The sequence below is a fragment of the Cavia porcellus genome, unplaced genomic scaffold (assembly GCF_034190915.1).
Source record: "Cavia porcellus strain 051 isolate PalLab524CR breed Dunkin Hartley unplaced genomic scaffold, mCavPor4.1 scaffold_1, whole genome shotgun sequence".
Classification (NCBI taxonomy): domain Eukaryota; kingdom Metazoa; phylum Chordata; class Mammalia; order Rodentia; family Caviidae; genus Cavia; species Cavia porcellus.
The window spans coordinates 219,704,142-219,728,352 of record NW_026947484.1 but is presented as its reverse complement, the minus strand read 5'-3'; the positions used below and the strand labels follow the sequence as shown (position 1 = coordinate 219,728,352).

At 43.4% G+C, this 24,211-nt stretch overlaps 1 protein-coding gene across 1 annotated transcript in view; it reads left to right on the top strand.

Annotated features, from left to right (window-relative positions):
- Window positions 1-442: 442 nt before the first annotated feature.
- Galm (galactose mutarotase) overlaps window positions 443-24,211 on the top strand; it is a 60,548-nt gene continuing 36,779 nt past the window's right edge. The window contains exons 1-4 of the mRNA XM_003473035.5: window positions 443-717; window positions 9,209-9,363; window positions 14,114-14,320; window positions 20,921-21,002. Of these exons, the coding sequence (XP_003473083.1) occupies window positions 528-717; window positions 9,209-9,363; window positions 14,114-14,320; window positions 20,921-21,002 (634 nt within the window). The 5' untranslated portion in view covers window positions 443-527. The remainder of the gene's footprint in view (window positions 718-9,208; window positions 9,364-14,113; window positions 14,321-20,920; window positions 21,003-24,211) is intronic.

Here is a 24,211-nt window from a genome sequence, read left to right as displayed (position 1 = left end):
CTCTTACAGCCATACTTCTGGACTTCTTCCTACTTGTGTGTATGCGAGCTGGCATTTACAGGGACCCCAATATAGTTGATCCCTTAATTTCTTCTTAAAGGAATTTGGACTTAAGCAACAAGAAAAGGGTGCGAGTCTCTTGGCACACTGGGTGTCCAGAAGGTGAGTGGGAGAAGCGGTGGAACGCTCAAGATACACGTTTTGGTTTTAAAAAGACTACAGGTCCCAAAATGCAATTCGACTTCCCAAAGACTACCGTTCCCAAGATGCAGTGCGATCAAATTAATAAAGGGGAAAAAAACTGCAAGCCTGGCTGGAAATTTTTGCCTTTCGTTTTGCCCTGGGCTAAAGAGTTAGAAAAACACTGGAGGATATTTTTTGCAGGAATGGTCACTCCCTAAAGCCAGGAGAGGAGGGGGAGGAGCCTAAACAGAGTCGCGCCTCTGCCCTATTAAACTCACGTCGTTTATAGTTTGGCCGCTGGCTTTTCAGGAGCTGAGAGTAGCTTCGCATCCCGAACTTTCCCAATGGTTTCGGTGACCAGAAACGTGTTTGGAGAGCTGCCCCTGGGGGGAGGGACGGTGGAGAAGTTCCAGCTGCAGTCAGACCAGCTGAGAGTGGATATCATCTCCTGGGGCTGCACGATCACAGCTCTGGAGGTCAAAGACAGGCAGGGGAAAGCCTCAGACGTGGTGCTCGGCTTTGCCGAGTTGGAAGGTGGGTTGCATCCTGCCCCAGGCCGCTGGCGGACCCCAGGCGCACGCCTGGCACCCTGGCACCCTCTGGTTCGCTCGGGCCGTCGGCCGCATTAGGGACAGAGAGCCAAGTTCCTGAGCTTGGGGCCGTCTAACTCAGGAGTATGTGAATCTTGCTAATAGGATAGTTCTGCGATCGGCGATTGGGGGAAAAAAAGAATGCAGATAGCTCTAGGACATGGTGTCTTGATTTTCCGTTCGGGGTTTACCTTTGGTTACCAAAAAGTCAGTTGCGATTAAGACAAAGTTTCAGTAACCCTGGGTCAATCTTTGAACTGCTGGTCACTGGGAGTGTGTGGTTCCCTGTTCTCTTTCTTGTGCTCTTATTGAACTAGAAAAATTACAACATGTGCCTTGTATTTCCTTTTTCCTTTGTCAGACACTCTTCGAAGCCTAGCTGACCCAGAAATTCATGATAGTGTGAGCAGACTGTATGACTGGAGATTTTGCCTGTTTTGGTCAGTGGACTATAATGCTCTGCCCGCCCCCAACTCTCTTTCTGCTCAGAAATTAAGTAGTTAAGGAAAGAAGTCCAGCTCTGTCTAGAAATTAGGCCTCCTTTTAACTAGATGGACTTTTATTCCATCAGAGTCCATGGGCAATGAGGATCACGTATTAATTCATGGACTTTAAAACTTTTAATTCATTTTAAGTCAATTCGGAAAGCCTACTTTAGCAAGACAAACAAGGTCTCCACCTTTTAAGGGGTTTGCAGGTTAGCTGAAGAGACAGATTTTTACCCAGCATTGCATAAAGAAATAATTTTAATTGCAGTTTGATTGCAGCAAGAGGAAAGGTAAATTATGCTATCTCTTTGTATTGTGGTGTAACTAGACAGAAAACCAGGTCTGAGATAGAACTGGCAAGGGGAAACAATACCCCTCTGGTCTGTGGTGAGTTATGTAGACGAATTCTGCTGGAGAGGAGGCTTGAGGTTTTTTTCCTTTTGGCATGTCATTCTGCCTGTTTGGTTCTCTATATTTTTAAACTGGCTCATGATTTGTGGTCAACAGAAAAACTTTGTTTTGATTATAGAAAAAATATTTTATTTCTTTAGTACAATTTATGAAAAGGATGTTGTAAGGATTTTGTTCCTCACCCCTGGTTGTCTGTGTGTCACACGTGGCTTGGAGAAGGGCAGTTCTTTTGATTTCATGTGAAGTGTGGGTTGCAGTAGCTTGGCACCCAGGAAGCACTAGCTTCTTGCAAGCATGGAAATGTACTGAAGGGACAACTGTGTGGAAATGCCAGTTACTTGGAAATATTGATTGTGAGAGGCCATTTACAAAACCATTTGTATGTCTGTGACCTTTATGAGGGTCTCAGTGAAAGAACTGTTCTTGAGCTGGGCGTGGTGGCTCACACCTGTAATCCCAGCACTCTGGAGGCTGAGGCAGGAAGGATCCTTGTGAGTTCGAGACCAGCCTGGGCTACAAAGTGAGCTCAAGGCCAGCCTGAACTTCATAGCGAGACCCCGTCTCAAAAAGACAAAAAAAAAAAAAAAAAAAAAAAAAAAAAAAAGAATTGTTCTTAAAAAACAAGCTGGATATGGTAGCACACATCTGTAATCCCAGCACTTGGGAGGGTGAAGCAGGAAGTTGTTGCAGTTCAAGACCAGCCTGCTCTACACCGGGAGACCCTGTCTCAAAAGAAAGAGAGAGGGAGGAGGGAGGGGAGAACTCCCTTTAAATTGCGAAGATCTAGCTGGGTGTGTTTTCCTGGCTTCCCTCAACTCAACACATTTTAAGAATGTTTGCTAGCGTTTTCTGATCAGGATGCATGCAGCTTCACCAAATGCCAAGTTGAATCAGAGCATTTCAAATACTCTTTTGAGTGTATGATCGAGTTGGACATTTTCATTCTTATATTTTAATGTGGACAATTTAATTCTTCTAAAAGGAGTTAATGCTATTCTCAAAACAAGTTGAAGGAGAATATCCTTAGAATATGAAGTAGTGCTTTTTCATATGTGTAGTGGTCTTTGAGGTTGTTCTAACTGGACCCTAGTTCTTTTAAGGCTGTGCTTTTCAATTTTTTATAGCACCTTTTAGTATTGCCACAGACTTCACATATGACAGGAAGCAGATTGTCTCAGTCATTAAAATATAAAATGTCTCTGCAACTATTTTGGTTAATTCTAATATCTTAAAATCCATATTAAGAAACACGTATCATTGGCTATTTTATTATTATTATTATTATTATTATTATTTTGGTTTTTTGAGATAAGATCTTGCTATGTAGCTCAGGCAGGACTTCAACTCACTATGTAGTCCAGGCTGCCCTCAAACTTGTCGTAATCCTCCTGCCTCTTGGCCTCTCAAGTACCTGGATTACAGGTGTGTACCACAATGCCCAGGAGTGGTTGTTTTTTTTTTTTTTTTTTTTGTACCAGGGATAGAACTCATAACCTTGCGCTTGCCAGGCAGGAGTTTATGCTGCTGAGCTAAAGTCCCCAGTCCCAGCAGTGGTTATTCTTAAGAAAGGAACCTTGGTAGCTTGGGTGTAGAGTATAGGATGGACACAATTTCACTGTGTATCCTTTTTAAATGTCTGCTTATATAAGTGTACATGAACAAGCTGAAGTAAATAAAAAAGTAATAAGACTTGACACAATACAGGATTATCTTGACATTACTATGTCCCAGAAATGTTTTGATCCATGAGGACGGGCCAAGCATGGGTAATTCCATGAGACATGGGCCTTTTGTAACTGCCAGACTGGATGTGAACAATCTTTAGTTTCCCAGATAGGTTATATAATCTGCTTGGATGATAGCCATAAGTTGAGGTCAGAATGTTTTAATTTCTCCTAGGGAAAATGAAGTCTTTTCTCTGTATAATTCTAAAGAGGTAAATTATGTAAATCTTTTAGTTACAGTTTGGAAAAATAATCAGTAAAGCCTATGAGCTGTAAATCTTTTAGTTACACTTTGGAAAAATAATCAGTAAAGCCTATGAGCTCTTCCTACCAATTGGTGTCTTTAAAAATGTTTTTAAAACTTTACTGTTAGATTTCTTTCAAAGCGTGCTGTGATAAGAATATCACTTAGAAGTCACAGATAGAAACAACTTGGCCAATCAATCAGTGAGACATCTTTCCCTTGACTTTTCCCCTAGTTACCACCAAATGACCTGTTAGTGCAGTAACTTTTTTTGGAAGAAAAAAAAAAATAGAAAAACAAGCTCTAATGAGAGCTAGGGACTTGACTCAGTGACAGAGCACTTGCTTGCTAATGTGCGAAGATCTGGGTTTTACCCCTCAGTACCACAGTAAATAAACAAACAGTGCTTTTAGAAAACCTGAGTTCAGATGAAGTATGAAGTGGAAATCAAAGGAGTCAGGTGAATGTTGCAGATGCCCAGGAGTATCTTTGAGGGGGCACTGAGGGGGCCCAGTTTAAATCTCTACCAAAAATAAATAAATCTCCCAGGCGCAGTGGGGCATGACGGTAATCCCAGCACTTGGGAGACAGAGGCAGGAGGATCATTGCAAGCTCAAAACCAACCTGGGCAGCAAAGTGAGCCCAAGACCAGCCTGAACTGCATAATGAAACCCTGTCTCAAAAAGAAAAAATCAATCAATCAATCAATCTCTACCTTGTCCCTCATAGCTTGTGATTTTAGGCAAGGGATTGAACTTCTCCAGACCTGTCCCTTCCTTAAAATGCATTGGGATGATTAAATACATTGTGGACTGTGATACATCTCTACTCAGAATGAGCAATTAGTTATTTTTATCCCCCTTCCTTCCGTTGCTCCCTATATTTCCCCTCACCCTGCTAGAACTTTTGTTTCATTTGGTAGCCTGCAAAAAAAGACAGCATCGATGCCAAGCATGGTGACTCCTCCCTGTAATGTCAGCCCTCTGGAAGAAGAGACAGGAGGATTGCTGCAGGTTCAAGGCCAGCTAGACTGTATAGTGAGTTCAGCCTGAACTTCAAACTGAGACTCAGTCTCAAAGGAAAAAGAATCATAGATAGATCAATCAATTAGTCGATCTGGGATAATTAAAGTGATTATCAATTTTCAGCCACTTTTAGGGGGAAACTCTTGTAAAAAGAGTAGTAAATAATTTTATTTCTCTCTGAAGTGGGTATAATAATAGGGATCTGGGGGGTTAGCGAAGTGGAAAGATCATATCCTATGACTAAACATTTATTAATTGATTCTGGCCGGTATTTTCCCTAGAAAAGGAATGAACTTTCTCTTCCTGGTGCAGTTGACTGGATCAAGGCAGCCTTCACGTGGATTGACCTAGGAACTTTGAACTTTTCATGTTTTCTACAATTCAAAACAGTTTTTTAATCCTGCCCAATTTGAGATTTGCAGGTTGTCACTCTGTAATTCTGTTCTGAGGTGAAAAGTTAGCAGCGTTTGGAGATAGTGTGAACTCTGTTCTGTGAATTTTTGAGATAACTAAGAATAAGGTGTCTCGATCCTCTGCTTTAATTACTTATGATTATCCATCCAAACCGCGCGCTGCTTAGCTGTTACCCAGGAGGGGCCGCTTCAGGGGTCCCTTCCTAGCCTGTGGCTAGAGGGTTACTGCTAGGAGTGTGCTCGTTTCCAGTGGCCAGTGCACCTCCAGAGAGACACTTGTGAAGTAAGTCAGGGTAGGGCTGAAAATGAGCTACAGGCTAACAGTTGTTCAGACAAAAATTCTGCTTTCCTTTATTTATTTATTTATTTTTAGCCTTATTGGGGTTCAGAAAACAACACTCCAAAGTAAAGGCTTTAGAAATAGCTTCTGACTTTCTGTCCAAATCTTCTTCACCACGGCAGATCATAGAACCAGAAACCTCTTTTTCCCAAAACCAAGCATAAAACCTAGAAATGTTACTCTACTCACCCCTGCTCTTTCTGTCAAGAGTGAGCCATTAAAACAAATTCTCTGCTCAGCGCAGTGGCACACTCCTGTAATCCCAGCTGCATGGGAGGCTCAGGTGGGAAGATCACAGGCTCAAGGCCATTTAGGGGCTTAAGCAAGACCTTGTCTCAAAATAAAAAAACCAAAAAGGACTGGGGATGTAACTCTGTAGTAGAGCACCCTTGGTTTTAATTCCCAGAACTGCAAAAAAAAAAACAAGAAAAAAGATTGTCTCACTGCCTTGGCTCATTGTAGGTCACAGACTTCACCATGCTGCAGAGGGCTCTGCCCCACATTTGGGAAGAAAGAATGCTGCCCAGATGGATCAGAAAGAATCTGGACAGGCAGGCCTTGCTGGGTTTCTCCTTCTGTCACTATTATTTCATCAAACCTTTCTTGTCTAATCATATTTCTATATATCTGTCCATTCTTCATTACACCAAAGCACAAAAAGGATAGTTCACCCTGAGGTCACTGAGTCTGCAATCTGAAGGTGCCTGTGTCAAATAAACTATGACCAAAGAGATACATGATGCATTTCCCTTGATAAATTGTCTTTTGCTGTGATTATTGCTGATGGTTGGGAAAGGGATCATGCCCATCTCTGTGAAAATCAGGGGTGAAAGAAAACCAACAAGAGCTTGTTTGGCTCTTTGGGACTGACTCTGGTTAACCAATTGTTTTGGCTTGTATCTGGATGTCCCCCAAAATCTCCTGTTGACGTAGGAAGGCCTTTTCGGAGGTGGCTTGATCTAGAGTGATCCTGGGATTGACATGAGGGTGCTGCTTGTTGCTTACGGACTTCTGCCTGCCCGCTCTGCAAAGCCCCTCTGCCCCGCACCCTCCACTCAACTATGAACTGAAACCTCCTGAAACTGAGCTATATAGTAAACTTTTCCTCCTTTAACTTTGGGCATCAGGTATTTTGTCTCAGCAAAGAGAAAAGTAAGACACGAGTGTAAGCAGTTTTAAAACTACAGGTTCAAAAAAAACCAGGAGGATGGGGAGAAATAGAAGCTGGTAGAGAGATCAGCCTCACCCAGAGATGGTACTAGCGGTGATCAACTAAAAGGTTTTGTGCTTCCAGATACCCTCAGCCTTCCATATCTGTAGATTTTATATGCATGGATTCATCCAACCACAGATAGAAAGTCTTTGGGGGACAAGAAATGCATTTACGCTGGCTGTGGTGGAACATGTGTATAATCTTAGCTAGTCAGGAGGCTAAAGGAGTAGGATCATAAGGCCAGCATTTTAGCAAGGCCTGGGCAGCTTAGCAAGACCTTGACTCAAAAAATAGTACTATAACCAGGGCAGAGGATGTATTCATGCAGGTAGTACGCTTGCCTAGCATATGTGAAGCCCTGGGTTTGGTCTCCAGTACCAAAAAAAGAAGAAAATCCATTTGTACTCAACTTATTTCTTGATTTTTTTTTTTAATCAGTACTGGGGATTGAACTCACGACCGCACACTTGCAAGGCAGGCACTTATGCCAATGAGCTAAATCCCCAGCCCTTACTCAACTTATTTAGGCTTTCTTCTTGTCATTCCCTTAACGATATAGTATAAACGTTATTTCCATTGTGTTAGATGTCATATGTAATCTAGGGATGATTTAAAAGTATATGGGAGGCCTGGGCATGGTGGTACACAGATACCAAAATTTGTAGATGCTCAAATCCTTCATATAAAATGGTAGCATTTGTATATAACCTGGGCTGGGGGTTTAGCTCAGTGGCATAAACGCCTGCCTGGCAAGCGCAAGGTCATGAGTTTGATCCCCAGTACCCCCCTCAAATCTGTATAACCCTCACACATCCTCTCAAATACCACTTTTCTTCCTCCTCCTCCTCCTCCTTCTTCAACAGGGTCTTGCTATATGGTTCAGGCTGACATTGAATTTGCTGTGTAACTCAGGCTGGTCTCAAACACCTGGAAATCTTCCTACCTCAGCCTCCCAAGTGCTAGGATTACAAGCATGTGCCACTGTCCCTTGCTGGGGCAAGTAATCTTCCTATCCTCTTGTGTTCAGCTGCCACATCTGTAAAACAGAGGTAATGGTAGTATCTGCCTCAGAGAAATATTCCGAGAATGAAATGAGTTCAGTGTAGTGCACCACAGAAGTGACCAGGACCGGGAAAGTGTTCAGTCTGTGTTAGCTGAGTGACAGTCCGTGGGAAAGACTCCAAGGCACCATAGATTAGCCAGGAAGGAACCAAGACAGCCTGGAAGAGAAGAGAACGATCAGTGTTTACCTTCCGCATGGCCAGTTGAGGTGCAGGAACTTACCCTGTAACTGGCATAACTGGTTCAGAGTCATCTGTATCCTGAGAGCCCCTCGCCTGTACAAAAGTATTGCAAACACTTGAGCTGCATTCTCCACTAATCCAAAAACAAGGTAGGTATGGAGGACCTCAGAAAAGGACAAGGGGATCCTGAGTGATCTGAAGGAAAATCTTGGACTATATCCGGACCTTGCTTGTAAAGCAAATGCAGAAAAATTTAAAGAAAGGAAAAGTACTAGAATATGCCCAGGCACAAGCTGTAACTGCAGTAATACAGTATCACTTTCTGTACCCTCGCCACAAGTCTGTCACTGTTTTATGCTCATCAGTGTAACTTTTAGCCATGAAAAGGAGTAAGGCAGAGAGATATGTAGTGACCTAGAGAGCTCTGAAGACATTTGACAAATGAGAAGTTGCAGAAAATGTGTATGGTACAATTTCATATACGGAGAATATATGTATGTGTGTATTTGTGTGTTTATATGTAGTTAGTGCAAAGAAAAAGTGTGCATGTCAAATTCTTTAACAGTGGTTACCACTAAGAAGAACAGGTAAAGAATGGCTTTTATGTTTTACCTTGTAGTAAGGTTGGTGGATTAGTAAATAGTGTAAAATACTGGGTGCTTAGCTTAAATTTCAGGTGAACAACTGATACTTCATATGTATAATAGTACTGTGAAAATACTTATACTAAATTTCATAATCTGCAATTTAGGTTTAACTGGACATTCTATATGTCCTCCAGCAAGCCTACCTCTTCTGCAGTTCAGGCTGGACTGAAACTCCCCATGTAGCCCCAGCTAGCCTTGAACTTGAGGTGATCCTCCTGCCTCAGCCTCCTATTGCTGGGATTACAGGCATGTGCCATCGTATCTGGCTTCCTTTTATATTACTTAGCTCTCTGTAAAGAATATTTCCATATACTAATTGTATAGTTTTAAAAAAAAGAATAAGATAATTTTCTCCCAAGACTACATAAATGTCTATTGTTTAGTTAAGAACATTGATTGGGCTAGGAAAAAAATTATAAAGCAGCCATATACCAAGATCCCAGTTTTATTTTTAAAAAACACAGTATGCATACACTAGAAGAGGGAAGGATATAAATAAGAATACGAACAATAGACCTCTCCGGTGATGGGATTAAGGAGGATTTAAATTTCTTTGTGCATTATAAAAATCCTTTAAAATTTTTATAATGGACATGAAGCACTCCTATGAAAGGAAAGGTCATGTGTAAACAATTCCACAGAAGAGAGCGGTGAGCAGCGGTAAAACTAATCTCCTGTCTTCGCAGGGTACCTCCAAAAGCAGCCCTATTTTGGAGCAGTGGTGGGAAGAGTGGCCAACCGAATCGCCAAAGGGACATTCACCCTGGACGGGAAGAAGTATCAGCTGCCCATTAACAGGGAGCCCAACAGCCTGCATGGAGGACTCAGGGGGTTTGATAAGGTAAGTTAGGGGCCCTCAGACAGAGTCCCCTCTTGGCACAGTTCACAAAGTCCCCTCAAGTACCTTCTGTTTGCAGAGCCCCAGGCCTGGACCACAAGCATTTTAAGGTGAGCCAGGGTGTGTGGAGCAGACCCAGTGGTCACATCGGGGGCCCGTCCTTCTGTAGCTTCTCCCACTGTCACCCGCAGAGGAGCTCTGAGCAAAACTATGAGAGCCCCGACTTGGGGGAAGATGGAAAAACAACTTTCTCACAACTTGAGACGCAGAGAGTCAGGCTAACAAAACATGGATTAGTAACAAGACCTGGCACTTGCTGCTCAGGCATCTGCATATGTTATCTCCAACGTTTACCGCAGCTCTGGCTTACAAGCCAATGAGAAGGCTGAGGTTCTGAGAGGTCACACAGCTCCTCAGTGGGACAGCCAGGTGGGCCTGTCCACCCACCTTCTGCTGAGGTCCCAAGTCCACTCCACCTTCCGCTGAGGTGCTTTGTGCTGTCAGATTACCTCCAGTTCTCTCCACTTTCCCTTTCTAAATAAAAAGTGGATCCCTGGAAAACAGGTCCAGAAAGCAAATGGGTCCAGCAGCTTCTCCCAGCTGTAGAAATGCCTGGCCTCCTGCTCCCCAGACCCATGGGCGTCTGCAGGTTAACCGTGGGAACTTGTCTCTTGATTGCAATTCAGGCTACTAGAGAGAATACTTCAGAGAGAAAGTTCCTTAAAGTACCCCCACGCCCTCTGGCTGGAGGAGAGCCGGAGAAGAGGAACAGATGCAGCCACTAACGACCACAATTTCTTCTTTTCTGCCTCTGGCCACCACCTCTTCTTTCTGTCTGTGGTCTAGAACTAGACTGCTCTGTTGATTCTCTTTCCTCAGTGACAGACTCTTTACCCAGGGAGAGCCGAAGGCTGTGCGCTGCCAGTGTTGGAGCAGAGTCTCTAAAGCATGCCAAGCCCCTGGCAGCGCCCAGCCAGGAGAAGCTGGATCCAGCTCAGATTGGGGTGAAGATCAGAGTTATCTCAGAGCAGCACCTTGTTCTATCATGTTCCTGTTCCCTCTGTGGTGTTTTCTGTGATATTGCTTCATAAGTATTCCCTGTATGAACACAGAAAGATAGTCTTTGTTTTTCAGGTGCTATAGCTAAAATACAAACTGGATAACTTATAAAGATACGTAGCTTACAATTGTGAAGGCTAGAAAGCCCAAGAGTAGGGTACAGCCTCGGATAGGGCCATCTTGCTGCGTGATGACAGCGGGAGGATGTCAGTCACATGGTGGGGTTTGGGTCTTTCTTACAAAGGCACTGATGCCATCTTAGGAGGGGTAACCGTCAATGACCTCTCATCCCCAACCACCCTTGAACACCTGCGGTGGAGATGGCGGCTGAACAGCCCTTGGGGAACAGGTAGTGTTGCATTCAGTCCCTGGATATTAGGGCAAAGAGCCATGCACAGCCCAGAGGGCCTGGGAAAGAAGGAATGTTTTTATACGATTTTTTTTTTTTATCGGTACTGGGCCTTGAACTCACGACTGCGCGCTTGCAAGGCAGGCCCTTATGCCGCTGAGCTAAATCCCCAGCCTCAGAACGAGTGTTTTTAATGCAGCTGCTGAAAGGTTCTGAACAGCAGGTTTTGATATGATAACATAAGCAGCATCAAATGAACTTTTTTCTTAATGTTTTATTGGATCTCAACAACTACGAAATGAATAGTTTGTAGGTATGTGTTTTTCTATTTTTAGGGTTTTTTGCAGGGGCTGTTTTTTTTTTTTTTTTTTTTTTTTTTTTTGAGGCAGGATTTTGTCCTCTATTTCAGGCGGGCTTTGGACTCACTTTGTAGCTCCAGCTGGCCTCAAACTTGCAGTAATCCTCTTACCTCAGCCTCCCAAGTGCTGGGATTACTGGCATGCACCACCATATCCAACTAACACTTTTTTTTTTTTTTCCTTTTTCTTTTTTATCGGTACCAGGGATCAAACTCACGACCACACACTTGCAAGGCAGGCGCTTATGCCACAGAGCTAAATCCCCAGCCCCAACTAACACATTTTTTAAAAAAGATGAAAGTTGAGTAACCTGAGAGGATTCAAAATAGTACTTGAAAGCCTAACAATGCAGAATTCCTGGATATTTGGAAACGATAAAGTCAGGAAAATCTTCCCGTTAATAAGATTTATGCTTAACTCCTAATTCGGTTTATACAAAAATCTCTCCATTGTGTCCTTTCTCTAAAAGAGAACATTTAGGGCTGGGAATGTAGCTCAGTGTGAAAGCCCGGGATTGAATTCCCAGTACTGGGGGAAAAAAAATACTGGGAGGAATAAGAAGCAGCAAATATCTAGGTAGCAAGGTAATATTTTCTTTTTTCTTTTTTAAATTACGCATGTAACAGACTTCCTATTTTAAGTATCTTGACAGTTCAGCATTTCTGGGAGACAACTCAGATGTAAAATTCATTTTTTCTTTACTAAGCCCAGCGAGTAGGTTTCCAATGCCAGCTGCTTTCCTGGGAGGAGGCCGAGACCAGCCTCCTTCCTGGCTGGCCCCGCCCGCAGTGGTGGGCAGAGCTAGGGTCCTGGGCGTGCCTCTGGCTCCGGAGGTCATCTGTTAACTTTGCTGGAAAGACAGTTTGAAATCACCAGTTAACAGTCATCTGTTAACTTTGCTGGACTGTTGAAGATAGAGATTTGAAGAAAACATGAGCCAACCAAAACTCAGGTATAGAACAATATGCAGTATGCAGCCAGACCAGTTTGAAGCTTGGCTGTGGAGCGCTTGTTTCCGCAGCACAGACAGTACTGAATCTTGGCTGTGGGACTACTTACATTTAAAAAAAAATTTTTTTTTTTTGGTACCGGCGATCAAACTTACAATCTCACGCTTGCCAGGCAGGCACTTAGGCCACTGAGCTAAATCCCCAGCTCCTACTTGTAAAATTTTTAACAAGATTTTTTTCCTTAAATGAAGTGTGAAAAGATTACATAACACTCCTCTAGGATGTGGGAGGTGGCAGTGCACAAGATAATGCTACTGAACTCAGTTCGCTCATCTGTAAAGTGGGGATAATGTTGTTGGAGTCATCTGAAACTGTTAGTGTTTAAATTCTGTGTTTTTTTTTTTTTTAATTTGTTTTAGTGTTTAAGTTTCAACCTACAAAGACGATTGTTTCATTATTATTGTTGTTGTTATTTTTGGCTTTTTGAGACAGGGTCTCACTGTGCATTTCAGGCTGGCCTTGAGCTCACTTTGTAGCTTAGGCTGGTCTTGAACTCGAAGTGATTCTCCTGCCTTAGCCTCTGCTGGGATTACAGGCATGAGCCACCATACCCATCTTAGATGATTGTTTCATTTGGCTTAATTTATTACTTTCTTGCACATACACCACCACCAAGTCAGGGACTGGTGGGCACTGCACAAATTGAAGGTCTTTTATTTGCCATAGGCTCTTTACTAGGGACCCCAGAACTCCCCCAAGGAATGAGGACTCTGGCCAACAGAGTAAGGGAACAGGGACAGGCTCCAGGGCAGATCCACTATCGCTTGGGAATTATGCAGCCTGGGACAAGCAGTTTGTTCTCTCTGAGCCTCTGTTCTCTGCCCCAGGGAGGATAAGGAGCCTACTCTGAGTGTACTCCAGGGGTGGGACTGGGCATGTGAAGTGTTGGTCAGAGGTCCTCGCTTATCGTGGGCACTCGATAAATGGTGGTTTTTCCCTCCCTTTCTAAAAGAGTGGTCTTCAGGTCAACTGGAGAACAGCTACTGTGTTATCCAGGATTCGTATTCACATTCCTCCTTTTAAAAACTTTTTTGGAAAACTCTTCATTATTTCTTAGGGCTGAGGATTTAGCTCAGTGGTACAAGCGCCTGCCTGGCAAGCGCAAGGTTGTGAGTTCGATCCCTGGTACCAAAAACAAAACAAAACAAAAAGAAACAAAAACGTATTTTCTTGTCATTCTTAGAATCATATTTGCTAGAACTAGAAGATGCTTCCAACATGATTGTTTAAAATTTTGTTTGTTTTTGGTTTTTTGAGACAGGGTCTTGCTATGCAGTTCAGGCTAGCCTTGATCTCATCTTGCAGCTCAAACTCACAACGATCCTCCTGCCTCAGTCTCCTGAGTGCTCATTACAGGCATGCACCACCACACCCGGCTCCAACATAATTTTTAAACTGCTTCATTTTATAGAAAGATCCATGCGTGAAGTCATAGGATGAATTAGGAGCAAACCAGGCCCCCAAATTAGGAATCTTGACTTGGAGGTCGGAACACTTCCTAATGGAAAACAAGTACCTTATTTGTTTTAAATTCTACCCTGGGAACATAAGAACCTTGTAGTTTTTAAAAGTATTTGTATACAGTGTCTCAAGAGAAAAAGGGTGATTCATTAAGGCTATTTTTTAGTGCTGTTAAAAAGTATTGCCATATGACATTTAACAGAATAGAGCTCCAAGATTAAAATAAATGTATGTCAAAGAAAAAAATCCAAAACGAAAAAAATATTACAGATATACGTAAAATTAGAAAGCAAGTAGGGAATGGGAGTAGGTATAGAGAAAAATAAGTACTTTGAAAACCATTTATCTTTATAAAAACAAAGTTTTAGATTAGTTAAAATTCAGGCTCTTAGTCAAAAGCCTTTGTGATTATATAACTGCATCCCTTTCTGCAATCAGTTATCTTGAATATTGAAATGTGGCATTTAGCTCGGGGCTGGTATGACTCAGCAGCTGTGAAAACACTTTTTTTCTAGGTCCTCTGGACGCCTCAAGTGCTGTCAAATGGTGTCGAGTTTTCCCGGGTCAGTCCAGATGGCGAAGAAGGCTACCCCGGGGAGCTGAAGGTCTGGGTGACGTACACCCTGGATGGTGGGGAGCTCGTGGTCAACTACAGAGCGCAGGCCAGTCGGGCCACACCGGTTAATCTGACGAACCATTCTTATTTCAACCTGGCAGGCCAGGTAAGTGTGCTTGCTGCTTCTCCCGTGGTAGCTTCATGCATAATCAGGTGGTGTGGCTAGAGAGATTAACCAGTGTGACTTCCTGTGGTGCTGGGGACAACCCTGTGAAGGTGAAGAGGGCTCTGCAGAGCACCTGGCTCATAGTCGGGACTCAGTCAAAAGAAGCCATAGAGGACGATGGGTGGATATTTGTCCTGCCAAGAGAAGTATCATTCCCCTTGCTCCAGACAAGCAACTGGTGATTTCAAGAAAGAATTCTTGCTCATCCAATTGCGACATGTGCTTGCATTCGTTCCCTTATTGACTTCCTATTCAATTCCAGACTACTTCCCTTTAACGTGCCTTCTAGACAGGTGTGGTGATGCGTGCCTGAATCCCAGCACCCTGGAGGCTGAGGCGGGAGTATTACTTCGAGTTCAAAGCCAGTCTGGGCAACAGTGTGAGTCTGAGACCAGCCTGAACTGCATAGTGAAACCCTATTTCAGACACACCCCTTTCCCCAAAAAGTGCTTTCTACCCTTGAATTCTTGGCAATGAGATTGTCCTCAACATTTAAATATGCTGCCAACATGTGCGTGCTCCCACCAGTAGCCCACTAGGGCTTCCTAGACCTCTGGTGGCCAGTCCTGCCTGGGACCGGATTTGGTTTAGAAGGCCTGGGCTTTTTAGATTAGTAGGCATGTTCTACATTTCATAATATCTCCTTTCTTGGCAAACAAGACCTAGCCAGAAAATAATCAGCCTTGAAAACTGGAGATGGAAAATGCCAGCCCTGTCAGCCTGTCTTTGTCTTATCTGCGTGACCGATCCCTTGCAGGGTGACTAAAAAGGTGGGCTGATCAGTGCTGTCATTTTTTGATCTTTAGTTTTGAAGGCTGATTATTTTCTGGCTAGGTCTTATTTTTGGAGAAATGCAGCAGCAGCCTATGATTTATCAGTCGCCGTTAGAAGCACTTTCTAAAGCTGCTTGGTAAAGATATTGAAATTAGCCTGGCATGGGGAAGAAGCCCAGGAGGAAGAAGGCCTTTTAAATGTCCCCTAAGGGTGATACAGAGCCAGGGACAGCTCAGTCTTGCCCTCTTAACCACCTCATTCTCTCTCAGGGGGCAAAAGCTCAGCCAAGCCTTGTAGGGTTTATCTATTCCTTCCTCCTTGTCTGAGAACTCATCACCAACCACTCATCCTGATTCGCCTTGGCAGGATTTCTGTACAAGGATGTTTACAGCCAACTGATAGCTTACATTTTTGCCCATTTGAAGGAGTTTGCTGCCACTCGGCTGATTTTTTTTTTCTGTAATTTTTCCTCAGATAGCAAAGCTAATTGGCTCTTACGTAATTTCCAAAGTTCACTCTTTAAAAATAAGAAAGATAGCTTTTTCTCTTGCTTTTTCTTATCTTCAGGAATGTCTACCACCCTTCTTGAGCTTTTAAAAATGAACCAAAAGCCAGAAGCAAACCAGAAAACCCCACCAGGACAGGGTCAGGTTTTTAAAATGCATTCAGAAGAAATGATAGAAATAGAACAAAACTGTAATTGCTTTATGTAGCTCATAAATTGGTAACTTTTCTCTGTCTTCCATTTTTATATATTTAGGGACATCTTATGTTATAATAATCTAAAGGATCAGAAACAGAAAGAGAAATTATATATGAAATGTTCCACCTGCCAGCGTCTCCACTGAAGGAGACAGGTAACAACGTAAGATTTTCTAAGATTTTGGTTCAGTTGCCAATCTTCCAGTCCTACGGAAGTGATGGGTATTTCTGAATCTCTTCCCCAAGGCTGAATCATTTCCTAGATCTCAGGCTTTGCTCAGAAAGTTTTGTTTTGTTTTTGTCTTTTTGAGACAGGGTCTCACTATGCAGGTCAGGCTGACCTTGGGCTCACTTTGTAGCCCAGGCTGGTCTGGAACTTGAAATGATCTGCCTGCCTCAGCCTCCTAGTGCTGAGATTACGGGAGTATGGCACCATGCTCAGCTAGAAAGTTTGTCTTTTGAGACAGGGTCTCACTACATAGTTCGTGGCAGCCTTGAACTCACTATGTAGCACACGCTGGCCTCAAACTCACAGCAATCCCCTTACCTCAGTCTTCTGATTGCTGGGATCGCAGGGTGTGCGCCACCTTACCTAGCTGTAAACTCCCCTTTTATAGGCCCTTAATAAGTGCAGCTCAGATCACCCGGCACTACCTTCAAGGCTGAGGACACTCGCCTTTGGAGTAGCTTTGCCGAGGGTGGATGAATGGTCACGGGCCTGGGATCAAGGGCCACTGCATGTCTAGAACCTCCTTTCTCCTATTCTCTGCCTCAAGCCCTCTCCAGGGAAATCACTCACAACTTGATATTTAAAGTAGTGAGTTCATCTTCTTTCACCTTTTTGTTTTCTAAACTTATTAAACAGTATTCTGTTTGGAACCCAAGAATTGGCCCATTGCTTCTAAGTGTTGGAAGCCTGGGAGGTGGCAGGGAGAGAGGTGCCTCTCAGTGGAGGAAGAAAGTCTTGTAGGGTCCAGTGTTTTTTGTTTTGTTTTGTTGTACCCTCCTGTGCCTAATACAAAACCCAGAGAATGTGTGTGTGCTTTTTAAATTTGAAACGTTACCTAAAGAGATGTGAAAGCAAGTCGGGGGAATTTGAGATGAAGAGCAATACTTGTGGTTCTTCTGTGACTGGCAGAAGGCGTCATCAGGCCGAGGTGCTTCCATTTTCCATTCTGCTTCCTCAGTGTTGGGTCTTGTCTGTGGGTCTGTCCCCTCACATCATCCTACGGCTGTGACAGCTCTAGGACTTACTTCCTTATATAGTCATCTCCAGAGATGAAAAAGGACCTGTTCCCTTTTCACGTCCCTAATGGGCCTCCTTTGTTTTAAAACGGGTCAGACCTTTCCTAGAAGTGCCCTGCAGACCAGGGTGTGACTCACCCTGCCTAACCTAATCGCCAGCCAGGGCAAGACCGTCCGGCCTGCAACCTGCCTTTCTTTTGCCCACTTTTTTTTTGGTCTTTTTCGTTTTTATCGGTACCAGGGATTGAACTCACGACTGCCTGCTTGCAAGGCAGGTGCTTATGCCGCTGAGCTAAATCCCCAGCCTTGCCCACTTTTTAAAAAGTATTACAATTGAAATAGTTTGTAAAGAGGCTTTGTTGTTTGCATACATTATACTATGTATTTGATATGTTCTTCAAGACAGTTCCTCTTCCTTTAATAACAAAAAGACACAAAAGGCAGGAAACCTCAGGTTGGACTTTCCTGGAAATGAATCCAGTGCAAACTCGTGCTTTGGGGATGGGGCGTGGGTTCCCCCCACCCCTGACTTTATGATCCATCATAAAATAAATAAGGGAGTCAGTTTCTGCCAGAAGAGGAACATGTTGTCAGAGGAGCAGGCTGCTGTGGCTTTTGTGTAGTGACAGACAATATTGGTCCCCTCCCGCTGATCTGTCACGAGCTGAATGACAGCAGCGGTAGTGGCAGTGCACATAACAGGGTTTAAGCCTGCATGCAAGTTGTAATGGCTTTGTATAGTGATGTCACAAGCTGGTAGCAGCTAATGTAAACTAAAACAAATATTGAACTCAGAGATGGGCCTCCTGGTACGTTTGTGAGTCAGCATTTCTTGCTGAGGTTTCTTCAGCCTTGAAAGGACATGAATCCAACAATCCTGTTCCGCCCGAATAGTCCATTGTGTTTGTCCAGGCCAGATGAAGCATGGAATGAAGCACGCTTCTCTTCTACCCAAAAAACGCCACTGCTCCCTCGTGCCCAGTGAGCACTCAGAGAAGGGGTGCCTGATAGATGTTCTTCCCTGCTCCCCACTTCTTCCTGGCATCTCTAACTCACCAGTTTATTTGGTTTTGATGTGAGATTTTCATGTTAATTCATTTTCTTCCTGCCAACCAAAAGTTCCTCTTGTTTGCTGTTTTTATGAGATGGGGTTCTGCTATGTAGTTCAATCTGGCCCTGAACTTATTATGTAAACTAGTTTGGTCTCAAACTCACAATGATCTTCCTGCCTCAGCCTCTTGAGTGCTGGGATTGCAGGTGCACACCACCATGCCTGGCCCTAGTTCTTAAAAAACAAAACAAGCCAGATGCAGTGGTGGACGCCTACAATCCCAGTACTCCTGAGACCAGTTACATAGTGAGGCTGTGTCTCAAAAAACCAATTCAAACCAAACAAAGCAAAACAGAAAAAGGACATTCATAAGTAACTGTGAGACATTAAGAAAAAGCCCACAGGTCCATTTATAAGAGGAAGGATATCACAGCACTCAACAGGCTGAGGCAGGAGGATTATTGCAAGTTCGAGACCAGCATGGGCTATAAAGTGAGCTTAAGGTTCACTATGCCTGAACTGCATAGCGAGACCCTGTCTCAAAAAGACCAAAAAAAAAAAAAGAGAGAGAAAGGATAAACAAATTGTCACATCATCATTATGTGGAAGATGTAAGCCACAAGAGAGTATCTGTGGTAAGATTCTAATTATGTGAGGTTCTAGAGTAAGCAAAACTAGTCTATTGCAATAGAAATCATGTTCTGCTAATAAACAGATCTGTGTCTTTCTTAAAAGAGTGAAAAGACACAGGCACTTGAGGGAAGAGTGAAGACCTGGACGGATGCTGGGCCACGAGTCCAGAGCATGACCATGTGCAATCTTTATCCACTGATGATGTTCAAGAGGCTCTGTCTCTCAGGTCTCACTTGTACAAAGAAAGACAGAGGAGTCTTTTTAGGGGACTCGTCAGCTCTCTGTGGGCCATGTACCAAAACCCTCCATGTTAGGACTGAGGATACAGCTCAGTGATAAAGCACTTGCCTGGCATGTGCAAGGCTCCGGGTGGTCCCCAGTGTTACAAACAAACAAATAACAACAGCAAAAGTAAGCCAGGCATGTAGGTGCACGCCTGTAATTCCAGGTACTTGAGAGGCTGCGGCAGGAAGATTGCAAGTTCAAAGCCAGCCGGAGCAACCTAGCAACCCTGTTTCAAACTTAAAAATAAAAGAAAGCCTTGCTGGAGATTAGCTCAGTGTGAAGGCCCTCAGTTCAATCCACAGTGCCACAAAACTCCACGTTGAGCGGAGCATTGAACAGTTCCAAAATCCTTCTTGTTTCTGTTTTCCTCAGTCCCAGAAGCCTCTGCAGTGGCAGCGTTACGCTGGTGTAAGAGGATGTCACACAGGAGACACAGGATGCCACACAGGAGAGCTGCTGTCCTCTAGAGCTGTACTGGACAGGGACACAGACCCCTCCCATTTTGGAACTGTCCTTCCGGGGCTGAAGGGCAGCTAAGGGAGGGAGCATAGGTGGAGGGCAGGCCTCCCAACGCCTCTGCCCCATGCCCAGCACGTACACCCCTGGGAGACCATGAGGGAATCACTTCCTCAGCAGCAGAGCCTTATAGGAGTACAATTAAACCATTTCCTGATGGGTTTACTGCTGGTTTCCTCTCCTCTAAATCTTGGCCTTTCTTAGGGTGGCTCTGCTGCACAGGTATCCCAAGTCCTTCTGACCACAGTCTGAAGCTGCCTGCAGCTCTGCGCCTCTCTGTTGCCCTGTCTGGAACCAGGCAGAGGCTCAGTTTTGCTTTGCTTGGGATTTCCTTGCTTCAGCACTATTGAAATTTTTGGCCAGAGCCGTCTTTGTTGCAGCAAGGGTGTGTGGGCTCTGGGCATTTAGCAGCATCCCTGGCCCCTCCCACTAGATGCCAATCCATCACCACCCATGGACGTGGTCATCACTGATGTCTCCAGACTCTGCCAAGTGTCCCCCACAGGGCAAACCCAGCCACAGCTAAGAAGTCATGGTTTAGCTAATTTTTAAGACATTTGTTAAGCAAAAGCCCTTGGTTCTCTCCCCCATCTTCTGCTGTGAAGCTTTAAAGTGTTACTATTGATAATAAAAAATAAGCCTCTGCGTTAGAAAATATACATGTATAATGTGCTTGCCAGTTGGCAAATGGCACAACCAGCCCTTACCCGGCTCCTTATAAGGATCTTGGAAGAAGTGGGGACATCATTACCCACTTTTGCACCAAAAGGAATGAGATTCCAGGAGGCTGAGTGGCCCTGGGCCCACGCAGTGAGAGCTGGAACAGTGAGAGCCCTTCTGCCTCTGAGTCTGCTTGGTGGACAGGCCGGTGATGCCCGCAGAAGGGCAGGCACATAGCGTCGTGCCCAGTTCTCACGCCTGAGCACGGTGGGGTCCTCCAAGTGGGACTGGGCCAGAGAGGAGTGGCAGACAGTCCCCGCTAGCGAGACTGCCCGTGTGCCCATTGAGCCCCACCTGTGCATTGCACGTGAGTGACCCTTCCTGCTGTTTGCCTGGTATGTGAGAGACCAGCAGAATCACCTTTGCAGAGAAGCCCAGGGCCAGAAGACACTCAAATCCTCTGTCCCCCTGAGTCTTCAGTTTCATGGTCCCCTTTCTGAAGAAAATGCATGGGAGGGTCACACGTCAGAAGCTTCTTTCAGATTTGTCAGGAACCATTTGGAGGTTCCGTCCACTTACATTAAAGTGATTATATTTAGTCATCGCCATGGGTCAATTTGTAAAATAATAATGAGCACTTGTCTTCTTTTCTTTCCCCTTTCGTTCCCTCCCAGGGCTCTCCAAACATATATGACCATGAAGTCACCATAGAAGCAGATACTTTTTTACCAGTGGATGAAACTCTGATTCCTACAGGTAGGTGAAGTTAAACTTTTTATGCAGTGTGGGGTTGGATTCCAAGCCTAAAAAATTACATTAGTGGGATAACTGCTGAAACCTTACTAAAGGCTATCGCTGTGTTAATAGAATTAGACTGCCATTAATTTCCTGGTTTTGATATTTGTACTGGGTTTATGTAAGACATTAACATTAGGAAAAGCTGGGCAAAGGGAATACAGAGATGTACTTTTTTATTTTTTATGTTTTTGACACAAGGTCTCACTATGCAGTTCAGGTTGGGCTTCAACTTACTTTGTAGCTCAGGCTGGCCTTGAACTCAAAACAGTCCTCCTGCCTCAGCCTCCCAAGTGCTGGAATTCCAGGTTTGTGCCACCACACCCAGCCCAGAGATGTACTATGTTTGCCATATTTCTGTAAATGTAAAAGTATTCATTTCAAAGTTAAAATCTGAGTAAGATACTATTTCAGGTTTACCAGATACCTTATCCTACAGGAGGGCTTTTGCTTTAGTTGTATTTAACACAATGGGGTTGTATTTATGGCTGCTAGCTTACATTTTTTTTTTTTTTTTTGTCTTTTTCGTTTTTATCGGTACCAGGGAACGAACTCACGACCGCACACTTGCAAGGCAGGTGCTTATGCCGTCGAGCAAAATCCCCAGCCCCTTAGTTACATTTTTTAAAAAGAAAATGATAAGCATATGAGACTGCATAGTAAATAGCAACTTCAGTTAACAGCAGGAATTAGAAACATCCATAAACATAGTGGCTATATAACCTACAGGAATAATGAGAAATTGAGATAAATAAGCTAAAAGTTTTTGGCCCCACAATTTTGAATATTTCCCTGGCTGTAAGGCTGGATTTAAGGCTTTTACGTTTGTCTGGGAAATATGTGTCATCTCCTGGTATTTAAATGTCTCAGTAGATGAGCGCGAGTAGACTGGCCTCATCTTGTACTAGACACAGAATTGTTCCATCAGAACTAGATGGTGTGAGGTGTAAAAAAACAGTGCTGACTGCTGTTTTGTGACTGATAAAGAAGTGAATTAAATAGCTTATCAATGCAGGTTGTGAAATAACTGCATTTTTATTGTGTATGTTAATAAGTTCTTTTCATGCTATCCTGTTGAGTTTTGATTAGATGAAAATCATAAAAAGGCATAATCCATACCATGTAAACAACATTTCTCATGATCATAAGAAATCAATGTGCAAAACATAGTTGACCCTAACTGACAGTCTAATGAACTGCACTGAGCTCCCTCTCATCTCAGTTCTGCACCTTAAATGGCTACTGGGTAAAATTCTATACCTCTGAAGTCTACCCCCTGCTAGAAAGAAATCCTACTTCCAGTGATAGTGTGACTGTTAACTAGCCAGGGTGCCTTTCATATTTGTATAATGCTTTAACATTTAACCCATGGGCTCCCGTCTCCTTTTCTGCAGTTAAGGAGCATTGAACTCAATTAGACTTTAAAAATCTGATTTTCAGGCTGGGGATTTAGCTCAGTGCCTCAAGTGCTTGCCTGGTAAGTGCAAGATCCTGAGTTCTATCCCTGGTACCAAAAACAAAACAAAACAAAACAAAAAAAATCAGATTTTCTTGCCAGGTGTGGTAGTGCAACCACTGTGATCCCAGCACTCAAGAGCCTGAGGCAGGAGGATCATTGAGAATCTGAGGCCAGCCTGAGTTACATAGCAAGTTTAAGGCCAGCCTGAACTACATAGCAAGCTGTCTCCAAAAAAAAGGAGAAAGAAAGAAAAATTTAAAATCTAGTGTTCTTTATCAAAAAATTAAGAGCCTTATCTGGGATATCCACATTTTTGTTTTTCAAAGTTAGAACAGCTATCCTGTAAATGCATGGCTATCAAAACTAATAGGAATATGTGTTGTATACTCATCCCCTGATTTCCATAGGGGCCACCCCCCAACATGCACACAGATACTAGAATCTGCAGCTGCTCAGGTCTCTTATGTAAAATGGCATAATTGCTGGACACAGTGGCTTGTGATCTCGGATACTTGGGAGCTCGAAGCAAGAGAATTGTCAGTTCAAAGCCAACCTGGGAAATGTAGTGAGATTGTGTCTCAAAATAAAAATTTAAAAGGGCTGGGGATATAGCTAAATGATAGAGGACCCCTAGGTTCAATCCTCAAACCATATATACACACACACACACACACACACACACACACGAAAAGGGGGTGCTTGCACATAACCAACCCACAGCCTCTTATTCTTTAAATCATGTCTAGATTACTTATAATTTCTATGACATATAAATGTTATAGAGAAAGTTGTCACATTGTATTATTTAGGGATAATAAGAAGAAAAAGTCTACATGTCCAGACAGACCCAACTGCTTCTACCAGTAATTTAGCTCTATGGTTTGTTAAACCTATGGAAGTAGAATCCAAAGATAAAAGGGACACTTGTATTTCAGTTTTAAAAAATTCTTTAAAAATGCATTAGGGGCTGGGTGTGATGGCACACTCCTGTAATCCCAGCAATTGGGAGGCTGAGGCAGGCAAGTCATTGCAAGTTCAAGACCAGCCTGAACTGCATAGCGAGACCCTGACTCAAAAAGACAAAAAAAGGGGGGCCAGGGATTTAGCTCAGTGGAGTAAGCGCCTGCCTGGCAAGCATGAGGTCATGAGTTCGAACAATCTGTAGCCCCCCCAAAAAACCCAAACCAATTATGATTATCTATAATGCGGAACAGAGATAAGTAGAATACATTTATTAAAACAAAGCAAAAAAAATACCAAACTACCATTTATAATCACTGTATTTTCATAAAAGACTTGTGTATATGTGCATGCGCACGTACGTGTGTGTGTGTGTGTGTGTGTGTGTGTGTGTGTGTGTGTGTGTGTTTTGGTTGCTGAGGATCAAACCCAGGGCCTTGCTCATGCTAGGTAAGTGCTTTATCACTGGGCTATATATAGGCCCAATCCAAGAAAGAATACTTTCATACCACGAAAGTGGAAAAAAGTTAATCTCAGCACAGAAAACAATCCTTTATTGTTAACTTCATTTAATTTTTTAAAGAGTTATGATATTAGATTGCCAGATGCATCTCAGTTTTCTGTTAACAGTGAAAATTATATCTTGAAGTCACAGAAATCAGTCTACAAGGCAACTTCTGGTTCTTGTGTTCTGTGATTCTGTGAGGCTCTGAGACTTAACATTTTCCTGCTAGTTCTGCTACCCTGCCAA